This window comes from Pholcus phalangioides, unplaced genomic scaffold (genome assembly GCF_987345545.1).
Source record: "Pholcus phalangioides strain wild (caught in Gottingen) unplaced genomic scaffold, Ppha-v1.0 ptg000017l_1, whole genome shotgun sequence".
In the NCBI taxonomy this organism is placed as follows: Eukaryota; Metazoa; Arthropoda; class Arachnida; order Araneae; family Pholcidae; genus Pholcus; species Pholcus phalangioides.
This window is the reverse complement of record NW_028301610.1, coordinates 33,693,927-33,708,957: the sequence shown is the minus strand read 5'-3', so window position 1 is coordinate 33,708,957 and position 15,031 is coordinate 33,693,927. Positions and strand designations below refer to the sequence as shown.

Here is a 15,031-nt window from a genome sequence, read left to right as displayed (position 1 = left end):
CTCAAACAGGGGATAGCCCGCAGGCATAGAGCCCTGTATAATTAAAGGACAAGAAGAATTTGAAAAGACGCATTAATCCTAGAAAATATATTCTAGAAACCTTGGTATTTATCTCCTATCAGCTGGTGTGCATGAAACCCTGTATAACTGAAGGCAGCGGCGTTGTCTCTGGAAATAACTGTTAATTACTGAGAAGTCTTTGTAATTAATTAAGTTTTTTAATTACGAATTGATATCTTAATAGACATGTCTAAATTATTGCGGCCTACTTACAAATTATGTCAGAAGATCATCAAAAGAAATCCACTTCCCAGGTAATACAACTTCCTTGTTTTATAGACAATTCTTTTAAATTCAATTTAATCTATTACATTGTTTTAATTATTGACGTTAAGTTCCGTTTTGTGGTTTAATTGCTAACCTAACAATGGTTTCTTTTGTTATTTTGACAGAAATTTCACTGTTTTTTTAGCGAGAAGTCTATTTTATAGTTTTAAAGTAACCTATTGACCCATTACCGATAATGATCCGTTGAAGTAACACAAATAGTGAACCCTCATAAAATTTATGACTGTTTTACATTTTGTTGGGCTTTACAAAACGAAGAAAAAAATTTAGATACAGCGGTTTTGAACAATTAGCTGTTATTTTTAACAACAAATCTATTTTCTAGTTTTAAAGTATAACCTAATTGATTCTTTACTGATAATGATCAGTTGAAATTACACAAATGGTAAATTTTCCTACTTTTATTTTGTGGGGCTTAAAAAAAACAAAGCAATTTAGATGCCAGTCAAATTTCTTAAAAGCCGAACATTTTTTTCCCTCAAGAAAAATGGGCCTAAATAAGGTTTTTCCAGAACTTCCCCACATCGCCCCCACATCCTGAAGCAGGGCCCCTAGGCTTGGATCTTTTACGGGCCCCCTGACCAGACTTTCACGGGGGCCCCCTTTATGATGAACTTATAGCGTGAAAAAACAAAAAAAATATTAAAATCCTCGCGGGCCCCAGGGCTGGAGCCTTGTCAGCCCACCCCTTGTGGGGGGGGGGGCCATGCTTCCCCACATCCTGTGACCATGCTCCTAAAGCCAATTCTGACCCCTCAATAACAGATTTATAATGTGACAACTAAAAAGATAAGATACATCTGGGACCAGTATCCTGTCTTGGTCATTCCCATATGATTTTGTGCGATCCTTAGACTCTGATTCAGAATCACTAGAAAATTTTAGGTGCCAATACCTTTTTCCTAGTCACTGTAGGGACCTGATCTTGGGATCTTTCAAGCCCTGTTTTCAGGTGCCATTGATATTTAAAATATTCCCAGGGGGGAGGCAAAGAACATATACAACTCAACTAAATATATATATATATAAGCAAGCAGGGCACATAGGTAACAGGCCCTATGGCATTTTACTGGCAAACCATTCACCCTAGTTAGAAAAAGTATCCAAATAACGCGTAGTGCTCAGATATTATATTCAGGTTCGAAAGGGTTGTATAGTTATTAAAATAAAAATAATTTTTTTAAAGGACACCTCGCGCCCAAAAATCCAGTTAGAAACTTGTTGCCCTATCTCTTCTGATGCCAACAACAACAAAAATTCCATGTTTCCAAGTGCAATATTCACTGAGATATTCGAATTGGAAAAATGATGAAAAGTTGAAAAAAACAATATTAAATGCGGGTAAAACGGGTTATCCATATTTAACATTGTTTTTTCCCAACTTTCCTCTATTTTTTGTATTCAAATATCTCAGTGAAAACTGCACTTGGAAACATGAAAGTTTTTTTGTTGCAATCAGGTGAGATAGGACAACTTTCTAATTGGGTTCTTGAGCACAGGGTGCCCATATAAAAACTTGAAATTTTTATGTTTAAAACTATACATCCCCTTGTATGGCTCCCACATCCTTGAGGAAGGCTCTAGGCTAGAATCGTTAGTGGACCCAAACCAGACTTTTCACAGGCTCTTCTATAGTGAATTAATGGCATGGAATAACAAAAAATTCTAGTAATTGCCCGAGCTGGAGCCCCGTCAGCTCCACCCTTGTGGAGGCCATGTCCCCCTTGCTACATGAATGAAGAGTACTGCACATTATTTGGATACTTATTCTAATTGGAAGTATGCCTCTAGGATCCATGGTTCGCCAGTAAAAAAACTATACGCCCTGTGAATTGCTGTGGAAACATTTTCAGATCACTCAAGCAGCCCACAGCAGAATTGCAGATCATTCACAATTACCTGAGTTACTCGTAGCACATTTATATGTCACTTGAGTGGCCCACTATGAAGAAAGCCTCTCGAATATGTTTATACATTGGAAGAACGCTGGTGTAGGGAAATGATAAAAATGTTTAAAATTTTCAATGGGATGGATAGGATGGACTGTGAGTTATTAATAGACTACCAATCAACTGCTTCGACTAAGGGACATCAGTATCATTTAGTAAAGGACAATTCTAGGTTGTGGTGTCTCAGGGAGTTTTTCACTAATCAGGTTGTTACTAAATGGAATAGTGTACCTCTGGAGGTCACACATGAATTCTAACACAATAGGTATGTTTAAAAAGGATTACGATGGACACATAGTGGGATAAATCAAGAAGCTATCCATGCTTAGATAAGACAACCATTAATATTTTTGTATGGGCAGTGAATTTTTTATTTTATTAGTTTTATTAATATTTTTTTGGTGATATATGCTTTTGTATTGGGTATTTTGGAGATATTTGGCATCCATATTTTTTATGGGCATAATTTTTCAGGCACCTCGTTGGGCAATATGCCTGTTGTGGTCTTTGTATTTGTAAAAAGATTTGTTACCTATGAACCCTGTATATTTCACCTTGTTTGCCCATTTCTATTGTATTTTTACATTTTTGTAAAACTTGGGGGGGGGGCGCACCCCCTCCCCATATGATAGGCCTGCCTGTTTTATTATATTAATTACGTTCAACAAATCAGTGAGGGGTGGGGTTCTTGGAGAAGGCATAAAAGCACCCCCTGTAACTGAATTCAAAAATGTTCTGTTAGTAAATATTGTGAGGCCCCAAAATCATAAGGCCTAGGGCACCTAAGCTGGTACAATCTTTGTATGGAGAGGGGTAAACACAGAGGATGTGTATAGTGAATGAGGGATGTCCACCTCCACTTTCCCGCCCATGCCAATAATATAATTATTTCCTGTATTCTCTTATGCTTCGACAAAAGCTACACTTGCCCATGTTGAAACCAAGCTTTATTGGCTGGAATATTCAAGTTTGATAAAATCCCTTGAAAAATCCAACCAATAAACTTCATAAATTCTATTTGTGCAAATGCAACTGATAATCTTATTGGTTGAATTTTTCAAATTTTAAAAAACTTTTATAGTTAGTCGCCATATCATAGTTTACCATAGTCGCACTTAGAATTATCCGAGAAAATAATTTTGAAGAGTAATTTCACTCCTCTCCAAAATTTTAAGGGGAATGTAATATTAATGAAATTTTTTTTTAAATATCAATTTTTTCAAGTGGTATTTTATTTTATAGAAAATAAATTACGCAAAATTTGAAAGAGTATTTTCAGTTCTCTACAAAATTTGGAGGATTGAAATTGAATTTAGATGCCGTTGTGGTGGTCGAGTGGTTATATGACGGACTCGCGATGCGAGGATCCGGGTTCGAACCCCACAGTGGTGGTCGGCTGAAGTTGGTTTCCCGTGGTTCCCAACTTCAAGGCGCAAATGTGAGCCGATCTCCCCGTTAAAAAGTCTCGCCACAGAGAGCAACAGTCCTACAACGATAAATCATTCAATCATAACACTTCACTCATAGTTAGAAAAACTGGTGGCAGATGGCAGCACTACACATAAAAAGCATTACAGAGAAACAAAAAAAACTTCACGTCAGGTTTCACTACACGTACACGCACATTCCCATGTGTACCGATTCGTTGGGGGTTCCGCGGGGGGGGGGATGGGCGGGGTGCATGTGTGGTGTAGCAGTAGTAGGTAGGGCCTCCAAAAAAAGGCTCGGGATCCATGATGTTCTTAAGTCAGCCACCTCGTTGGGCAATTTGCCTGTTGTGGCGTTGTATTTGTATCTTTGTATCTTTTGTAAAAATACATTAGAGAAATTATATTTTTTCTAACAAAAAATTCCACAAAAAACAAAGTTTACATAATGTTTTTGCATGTAAATTTCAAATGCAAGTGTATGAATTATTTTTATTCATATTCTGTATGTTTCTGTGAACACTTTAATGAAAATTTCACTTGAATATATTGAAAATTGAAAAAGTTATGATTTATTTTCTCAAACAATGCCACTTAAAAATTGAGTCTCGAAAAAGTCATCTGCATCATTTTTTGATAAATTTCAACATTTTTTTCTCAAAAAGTTTTAGAGATATGCAAATAATATTTCACACGGTTAATAAGGATGGTAAAAGCAACAAATAAAAAAAATCATTGAAATCTGAGACTATGGGTGTCATTTTGGTATTTTGCCGGGTGATTTGAAATGGAATGACCCATAGACTAAATCAATAAAATGTTATACTTTATTTTCTAAAATTTCAGGCATTATGCTAGTGCAGCTCAAGTTGCAGAAAAAGTACAACATGAAGAGAAGAAAGAAAGCAAGCAAGAGCGAATTGTGCCAGTTAGTATATAAGCATCTTCAACTCGCTTTTAATCATTCACTTATTTTTAGTGAAAAAAAAATTAGGAATTAAATTTCTATAGATGTGTTATGCTAGATTCAACTTTTGAAAGCTTTCTCCTCAACCTTTTCCAACCAAAATCTTTACTTCTACGTACTTCCTGGTGCTCATTTATTTTCAGTAGAAAAGAGTTGAATGGATTATGTATAATCATCTCAAGTTTTAAAATAAAAAGACAAATATGAGCTCACCTGGTGACATAAGCAAAGTCAAGTTATGTAAATAGAAGCAACTTGTTAAAATTAGACAAAGACAGCTTCAGTTGAATGGAAAATAATGAATAAAAGCATTGAATTTTTAAACTGAGTGAACTCATGTGTCTCATCTCCCCATTAAAAAGTCTCGCCACAGAGCAACAGGCATACAAATGTTCAATCATTACACTTTACTCACTTCACTTCTGAAATATAGATGATAGCTCTGAAAAATCGGACAACACTAGATACACACTGAGACTGTTTGGTACACACACTCACAGTTTGGGCACAACTCACTGGGTAGTAAATTGGGCGACAGACCTGAGTTGCACTCGGTTTGAAAGAAAGAAAAAATATAAAAAGAGGGAAAAAAGAAAAAAAAGGTGAGGAAGGGGGTTACTTATATATGTTCTATACTTATATATTCTCTATTACTTATATATTTCTAATGCTGTGCTTGAAAGAAAAAATTTTGTAGCCTTCACGCACATTATTTGATTTACTTACCTGCTATAAGTCATAAGAGTTGTTCATAATTTATGTTTTATAGTAACTATTTTACTCATAAAACTGACCATATTTTTCATTCCAGGAGACAAATTCTTTTGTGATGAATGTTTTCAAAGGGCAGCTGAAAACTGAACAAGTTTTCCCTTATCCTGAAGGTAATATTGTGTTGTTCTTCAGTTTTCAACCAGCCATCTGTCCAATTAATTTCCCTGTGTACTACCAGTAGTGGCTGTTTCATGAGCACGAGCTCATTTCTTTTTTTTCGAAGGTTTGAAGCTAATAAAATATGATTTTTTATGAATACATTAAAAGGAAGTCTAAAATGCTCTTTGCTGATTTTAAAATCGATAAAAAAAAATAATTCAAGTAATTATAATTACTTTTTCTGAATAGAAATATTACATCCTTTCTTGCACACACAATGATAGTATGACTCAAATACAAACTAAGGAAAAACTTAGGGGGACTGAATGTTTAAAAATGAGCCAAAAGCATTTTTTATGATGTGCATGGTGTCAAATTAGCTTACATGATACACTGCTAGAAAGAGCCTTCCGAAAAAAGTTGATCATCAAGGAATGTGGTGGGGGCATGATATGATACCTTAGAAGTGGTGGGGTTAATATTAGAAAATGTGCTGTAGCTGTAAAAAAATGCTGTTGTGTGGGGGATGTACATGGATACATAGCATTTGCAATTTTCATAAAAGCCATATAACTAAGTAAAACACAAACATCTTCGCAGTAGAATGTGAAAGGAAGAGAAAAAAAGCTTTAGGGGTACAACCTTGCAAAGCATTATAATAGCATTTAACCTATAGGAAGATATTATCCCAGACCTTGAAATGCAATTATTTATTCCCCATCTACGGTGACAGTAATATAAAAAATTGTCTCAGGAGGAAGGCTACAATAGGCAAAATGCCTAATGAAGTGGCTAAAAGAAGATGCCCATAAAAAGTATGGATATTAAATATATCTGCAACCCAAAATGAGCAATTATCACAAAATACTAATTATTAGGAAATATGATACATTGCCCAGAAAAAAATTATGGTTGCCTTATCCAAGTATGGATAGCTTTTCAGTTTATCCCAATATTAATATCGTATTTCTTTATAAAAGTGTCAATTGTGCTAGAATTCACGAAATCTGAGGGTGAGCTATTTCATTTATTCACAATCCCGTTTTTCTACCAGAAAAAATTTACTTATAATTATTAAAATTTAGTTAGATGGGGTTTACCTTTGTAAAGGGGTTCCCCTCCATTACACTTTTGTGTTCCAGACAAGAAACAGCTTCACTGCAACTCTGTTAGCACTTTCAGTAGTAGAGGCGCAGACATGAAGAAAACATTGAGAAGGCTGAAAATTGTCAGTCGTCCATATATGGGACTGAAGCCTGTGCTCAGGGGGGGGGGGGGTTGCATTACATTTTATATTCAATAATTATAAGAAGACTCCGCCCCCTCACAAAATTTATTCAGGGCGGTATTCAAATAGTCTCTGCCCTCCAGGTTTCGATGCCTATACTCAGTAGTGCAAAATATTGATGTTAGATGCCCCCGGAAGAACAAAAACAATCGATAAGTTAAAAAATATATTCAAGGTGATTTTGAGCAAGATATAAAAAATATTAAAGCAGTTTTTAAATCTCTTCAAAAATATCATTATAAAGGGATTATTATAGTAAAGGATATTGTTTTATACTATGTCGTTGTACTATAAGCTATTCCAAATAAAATTTTGAAGAATATTGTTGTAGAAGAATTTTATTGTAATATTCAGTATTGAGTTAGAGGTGGGGCAATAAAGCAAATAGTTTAGGAAACTCTGACAAAAATTCTTAGTTCGAATAGTTCTGCTCCTCATATTAGTGAATTTCATCTCTGTACGAGTAGTGATAGAAAGAAAAGATTTCAATCTGCATAAGATAGGAAGATAAGACAGACAAAAGATTCAGGGTGTCTACCATCACGGGAAAATCATGGAAAAGTCAGGAAATGAGAAAAAGGTCATGGAAGTCACAAAATTTGTGTGCAGGTCAGATTTTTTTATTCTTGGGAGACCTTTTTCTTCTTTTCCCTAAAATCTAGGTTTTAGAAACCAGTGGTATTCAATATTTTTCTCTCTCCCCTTAGTTTCATTCTTCAAACTTTTTTTGCTGGTGAGATGGATAGGTGAGTGGCAAGAAGAAAGAACAATGTTAGCTGCCTACATTGGGGCAGACATTATGGATGGGGGGGGGGGGCTATTTAGCTGTATGAACAAAATAGAAGTTTTCTTTCTTTGCTTGTCCCTGCATTTCAACATCTGTAATATTCACCTGCCTAGAGCAGTGTTCTCAAAATTATATATCATTTCCTGGAGGAATGGGGTAAGAGCTGTGCAATGCAGTCCTCTCAGGAACAATATTGGTTTCCACACGTGAAAAAAGTCACTGATTTTTTTCCTCCCAAAAAGAAAGTTGTGTATTTGTGATACTTGTCATCCATTTTTCTTTTTCAATTGCCCCGATTTTCAGGACTAGCCAACACCTAGAGCAAGAAGCCTTCGCCCGCAATTTTTCAATGCTGTGACGTCATCACGCTCCGGCCTGTTTTTTCTCCGTCGGTAGCTATTTGTCCCTGATCGCCATATTGACAGTCGTTAGCATGCACGTGCGTGCAGTTTTTAATGATAAATTTCTATTTTAAACATTTATTTTATTCATTTCTTGGCAAGGCAACAAACAAAATTGTTGCCCAAGTCCTTTAAAAAGAATAGTTGAAGAAAACAGCTAATCTGACCACCAGCGAGCTTCAGTGAAGGAAGTATAGGCCTATCTGTACAGCTGCTTATAAAATCACACAGGTTAGTTCATTTTTTACTATTACATGAAATGCATTGATGAATATTCTGTAATATTATTGCAAACATAATTAATCTCATAATCCCAATTTTCAACGTAAGAAATTTTTAACAAATAAACAGTTGGAGGGAATTTAGAATAATTCTCTTCCTCACATCCTGGAGCTGGGCTTCTATGATAAAATTTTTAGTGGATCACACTCTAATATTTCTCATTGGAGCCTTTGATGGAATTTCAAATAGTTACGTGAAAGGAAATATTTTATTGCATGCCCCCCTCCTGAAACTGGGTCCCTTGGTAAGATCGGTTAGGGTCAAAGTAATGAAAATCCTAAATTTTTTTTAATTAATGTATTTAATTGAATTTATTTCAATTAAATACATTCACACAAATTTTGAAAAAGTTCAAAAGTTAATTATGCTTTTATTTCATGTTAATAGGTGTGTATGACTTGGACAGTATCATGGGATGATGTGACCAGACCAAAATCATGAATCATGTGAGTTTGCTGAACACCCAAGAAGAATGAGGACCGGAGCTTGCCTTAATTGTAACAACTAAAAAATGACGAAACAAATCTAGCCCAAGCAACCATCTTGAATTATATGTCTTCCATGGGACTTGCCTCGTGCCATATTGCGACCAACCAAGTCGAGATGTGTGTGGGGGGACATAAACAGTGTGTTGTGGAACATTTTGATTAGATATAATTAACAATATGCAGTAGCACGCGTTTGAAATACAGTGAGGTGAACAGCGTTTCACTGCATCCAAATATCCAATGAGTCTTTTGGCAGACTCTTTGTGCTTATACAATCTGTCACTACAGATGCATTCTTATCCACAGATTTTATTCACAGTAAATATGAATGATAATGTTCCTACATATTTTGAAAGTACAGTTGAACCCTGTTATAGCACCCCCTGTTGTAGGGCCCACCCCGTTTGCCGCCAGAAATTTTCAGTGAACACATACATCTTCCATATTGGGATTATAATGTAATGTAGAACTAAAGTAATTTCAAAGGTAAGTGTAAAATAAGTGTCTCTTAAGTTTTATATCAAGAAATATTCAATTAATATTGTACAGTTTTTAAAATTTCATGAATTTTCTCTTGAAATTGAATAAGTGTTGAAATATTTATAGAATAACACTAATAAGACAAAGATAGTTTTTCATTATAAATATGTGAATTTATGTAATGAAGCCTCTCTGAAACACTATGCTAACCATTAACCAATATAACGCCAAAATTCTTTGGGACGGGTGGTGGCGTTATAACTGGACTCGACTTTATAATGTTAAAAAAAAAATGCCAATTTATTTTTCCATATAAATTAACAAATTTCTCAACACATGAAACAACTTAAAATATTCACGTGATTATATTGTTGATATCAACGTGGGAGTAGTGTATAATCATAGAGTATTAAATAGAATTTTCCCCCATGTCTATAAATTTGGTCAGATACATATTTTACCTGTCTTGAACATATATGGCTCATTGCTTCATAATGCAATTCTCAAAATTGATGTTATTGGCTTATTGTTGTAACCATCACAACTGATAATTGCATTAATAACAAAATAGTGGGTTTGTCTATTAGTCCCCATATAAATTTCCATGTTTATCCTCGCCCTTCAACATACAGGGCCAGACCATTTTTTACCTGATAGTGCACCTGATTAAAAATACCACAAAAGCTGGCTGTATTAAAAAATGGTGTTTTTTCCCCAAATAGAATTTCTTCCCCGCCTATAAATATCGTGTAGTTCATGTTTTGCTCTTCTTGAACATAGATCACACGTTGCTTCGTAATATAATTCTCAAAATTAATCTAGGTTTGTCAATGATTGGTACAGAAGTTGCATTTTCGAAATAGACTCGCAATGCATTATGATAAACAACTTTGGGTTCTTTAGAAATTACAAAATACTGTGTTGATGAATTGGGCTTTCCATGTTTTAACTGGAAAATATATACAAATACTTATTCAAAAGCCAGGTTTGGGAAATATAGACAGGTACTAACAATATTTCTTTGAGGTAAGTTTTAAAATGTGGGAGGGGGTAATTGTGTATATTTTTTTCTAATGTATTTCTAAGGAACATTTGAATAAAAATGCACTTTAAAGAAAAATTAATCAAAAAATTTTATGCAAAAAGGAAGCTGTTGACATTTTCAAAAAAAAACTATTTTTGAAATAGATTTTTACTACTTGAATCACATCTTAGCATAGAATGTTATGCATCTGTGTAAGAATGAGAATCGTGCAATCATCCATATCCAATCCACAGTGGAAGGAGCAAAGCAACGTATATTTATTTCATGAAAAGTTCCTTTTACATATTTTTTTTTTTTTTTTTATAAATGGACTGAAAATATATATTGCATGTGTGATGAAAAATAAAGGATATTATATAGTTGAATTGGTCTCAATTTTCTTTTGGTATTCAATGACTTATTTTTTGGGTGAAATCAACAGAAATGAAGTTCTGAAAAATTAATGCTCTTGGGAAAGTTTTAAGGTCAAATGGTAATTTTTTCAAATATTAAGTTTTTATTAAAACTCTGGCCCTAATTGATACTTGGAAATAATTATAAGTATAAATTTGTCTATTCGAGTGCTCAAGTCTTTATTAATTCGGCCTCTTGTTCTATAACATTGAGAAAAAATGTAGCAACGTCGGCCAAATATATAAAACATCAGTGGTAGTGTATGGTGCTGCTGGAAAACGATCTTACAGGGAAGATGGGTTTCGTAGGACGGATCTCGATGACATCAGGAATCTCGAGGTCAGGCTTTGTGCTTTAGAAGGTGTTGGACTAGCCATCATCATCAATCATTGGTGTTCCCAAGAGGGAAGAGCTTATTCAATATTTGCTCATTGCTCTGACACCAAGTAGTATAACACAAATCGTGAGTCATGTACTCTATGTTCAAAAAGTTTCAAGACTTATTTTATTATTTGCACAGCAAAAAGTTGTGATACACATGAGTCTCAGCTATTTATTCTGTGTGACTTGAGAAAATATTGGTTTTTATTGCCATAATTTTAAACTATATGATGAATGACTATATATAGTATATAATATTTGCTTTTAGTATGCTATTCATATGCATAATTTTCTTAATGTGAATTATATAAATAAAATTTTAGCTTAGCAATTACCTGTAATAGTTTCTCAATATCACAAAAACATTCTCTGATTCGGTGAGTAGAATTACTTTAGTCTTGCATCATTCATGCAAAATGCTTCAGCTTTTGCTACCTTGTATTAATTTTATTTACTTATTATTTTATTATAATAAATCAGCATTGGTGTATATTTTAAATTCCAATATTTTTCTTAATTTTTAGTTATGTCAGAAGATGAGAAAGAAACTTTGAAAGTTATGACAGAACCCATAAAGAAATTCTTCGAGGTACATTTATAACTTTTTCATAGCAAAAAAATGTGACAAAGACAAAAATATAGTTGTCCAGTAATTGTCAATATTTATTGTAACAATAATTTCATGAATTATTGGTCTTTTTTTCCCAATGCGCAAAGCGAGAAAAGATGCTGGCGACAGAATAAGTTCAGTGGGTACTGCTCTGACAATACTATTAATTTTTTTCCTTCTCATAAACCATGTAGTTCTTTGGATCCAGGTTCAATATAATGAAATGGATTTTTTTTTTGAGCACCATTGGTGAAGAATATTGGAATCAAGGTTATGTGCTACTAGCATTATTTCCCCGATTTTTGAATGTCATTGTTGAGTTGTGATGATCCAAATTTCATTGAAGAGATGAGTATGTCGATTATGAATGTTCGAATTATAATCTATACTTACAAATTTGATAACTCACTTTTTTTCTTCACCTTCACATTTTTTCCTTACAAAAATGTAAAATAGAATGTATATTCTGTGTCGTGATAATTTATGTAAAAGAATATGTATGTATCCTTCAAAGCCCAGTGAGTACAACCCTTTCATAAGAGAGAAGTTGTTGACCTATGTGAAGGACTCTGTTTCTTTGGGTTTTTTTTTTATAAATTTGGTTTTTCTTTTTACTAGTACAGTTTAGTAAGTTCGTGTTCATTTCTATTGCACAAACAGGAGGAAAAACATATGATGTGAACATAGCTGGTTTTAATGGCATGCAGAAAGAGATCATTAATAGTGACTCCAGTTCAGAATCAGACATTATACAGAAGTTATGTTGTAGCTAATTTTGGTGCAATGATAGTTGCTCATATTTGATTACCTTAGCACATTCCAAAAATAGAATTTTAGTTAACGAAACAAAAACGGTTCATACGGGTCAGGGAAAATGGCCTATTTTTGTTTTAAAACCTGGAAATTTCAGACGACGACCTGGAAAATCGCCACGATTGTCGTCTGATAAGAAAAAAAGAATAATAAAGAGAAAAAAATTTTCCCTCTGGGAAAAAAAGGGAATTACGATAACATCATAAATATATTGATAATTCGTAAAATATAGCAATGTATTGCAAAAACTATAGATACTGCTGAGGGGGAACAAGGATTTTGTAAGTCCACGTGGAAAGGCGTATTGCTTCGACCTTATCGTAACTCTTTCTAGTGTTTCCAGAAACATCATAACTACGCATCGTGGAAAGCCATGGGTACAAAACTCAGTTGTGATAATTTCGTAAGTTGACTTCAGTTAGGAACGGCGGATGATGCGCGTGTATATTTTGATTTCCGTGTGAGTATTTATATATGAAAACAATGAGTTTTAAGAAAACTTGTGTGGGCGGATGAAAACCTGAATCATCAGTAGGCTGATTGGATCAAAGCAGTCAAAAATAACCTGTATAAAGTGTGATGTCAGCTTTGCATCAAAACTCTCAACTTCAGCAACATGGGTAGATAAGTTATTCAGAACCATGCCAAGCATGTGAAATCAGGAGTTCAGTGAACAGCCCCTGATTGATAACCTTCTTGGTTCTAGCGCTTATGCGAGTGCAAGCCAACTGTAAAGAATTCTGATGCAGTGAAACCAACTAAATCTTTGACTAATTATGTCACAAAGGAAACAACAGTGAAGGCTTAAATCTTGTGGGTATTGAAATTGCAGAAAAGGGAAATCTTTAATTTCTTGATTGTGTTTCATTTTTCTTTTCCATCAGGTGTGTTTGAAAAGCATAAATGCGTGTAAAAAAATCTACGATTATGATGTCATTACGATATTGTAATTAATTAGCATTATTAATTTTGTAGTTAATATAAATAATTTTTATAATATAAATAATTTTTATAATATAATTAATTTTTGTAAATTTTTATTAATTTGTATCAATTTTTTTATTAAAAAAAAAACGTGGAATTTTTTGAAAATTTGACTGGAAAACCTGGAAAGTCAGGGAAATTTTTTTACAAAAATGAGTATGAACCTGGGAAAAAAAAAAGATTTTAACTCAATTCTTTTTAATATCTGGATCAAAAATATTTTGTGATGCCGAAACCCTCAATGAAAAAAACCACTACAAACACATAACTATGGCATAGACATGCTCACGTAAAGAGAGAGACAGGCATCTGTATGTGCACAATTTTTTCCTCTTGTTTTTCTCTTTTGCTCTTGCACTCATTGCTAACATTTTATTTTCTTATATTGTTCTTATTCATTTATAAATAGCTAATTTTCATTTGCTTTATACAGCATATGCCAGATGAATGTTACAATTTGAGGAAATACTAATTATAAGGAAAAAAATTGTTCCTGATACATACTAAAAAAAATTGAAATTTTGATAAAAATTGGACAAGGTAATTTTTTTTAATTTATTTTGTGCATTCCATGGCATCATCAGCATAAGAGCAGTACCCCTGAGCTTTATTCTGTTATGCACATCACTTCAAAATCCTTGTTAATGGTACTGTTTGGAAATGCGTGTGCTGATGCATTTTTATCTATCTTACTAGAACAAAAAACCATAAAAATACTAAAGCTGGTACAATAAATATCCTCTGACAACCAATTGATATTGATTGCCACTCCAGTTTAACTTATATGAATAGAGTGAAGAAGGAAGGACACAACTTTCTCCCTTTGCCAATCCACTGATGTTTTGTTGTGAATATCAGAGAAGAGAGACCTAGGAAGGATGAACCAAAGAAATGAGATTGAATGAATGAGCTTTGTTAAGGCTAATGTTGAAAGAAGAAAATAATTTAATTTTTATTATGTGGATGGGAGAGAAAAATAACAATTCTTGATGGAGTGATGGTAAAATATTTTTTTGAAGTTTAAAATCTGGATTGGGGAGTCATGTCTGATGCCATCTTCAAGATCAAAAGGTTGTCGAAGCCATTGTGTGTGATACTAGATACTACATTATAATTACACTGGACAACAATGAAATAGTATCTAGCATGAAAAATTCATTCTGAATGTTTAAAGGTTGTCTATCATTTACATTGAGTTAATTATAATTTTTTGCAGGAAGTTAATGATGCCGACAAGAATGATGAACTAGGCAAAGTTGAAGATCATTTGATTAAAAAATTAGGAGAGTTTGGTGCATTCGGTCTACAAATTCCTGTAGAGTTCGGTGGTCTTGGTTTGTCCAACACACAGTATGCTAGGATTGTTCAGGCTGTTGGTCGTTATGATCTTGGTTTAGGCATAACTCTTGGTGCTCATCAGGTGAAAATTATCATATTGATATGTCATATAAATCATCTGTGTAGTTTTTTGCTGTAATATTCATGTGATAAGGACATTCAAATGTAAATAATGCC

General features: G+C 33.8%; 1 protein-coding gene across 1 annotated transcript in view; it reads left to right on the top strand.

Annotated features, from left to right (window-relative positions):
• The window catches only part of Acadvl (Acyl-CoA dehydrogenase very long chain), a 73,082-nt gene continuing 58,051 nt past the window's right edge, over positions 1-15,031 (top strand). The window contains exons 1-5 of the mRNA XM_089247075.1: positions 1-314; positions 4,571-4,652; positions 5,503-5,575; positions 11,634-11,698; positions 14,733-14,936. Of these exons, the coding sequence (XP_089103201.1) occupies positions 247-314; positions 4,571-4,652; positions 5,503-5,575; positions 11,634-11,698; positions 14,733-14,936 (492 nt within the window). The 5' untranslated portion in view covers positions 1-246. The remainder of the gene's footprint in view (positions 315-4,570; positions 4,653-5,502; positions 5,576-11,633; positions 11,699-14,732; positions 14,937-15,031) is intronic.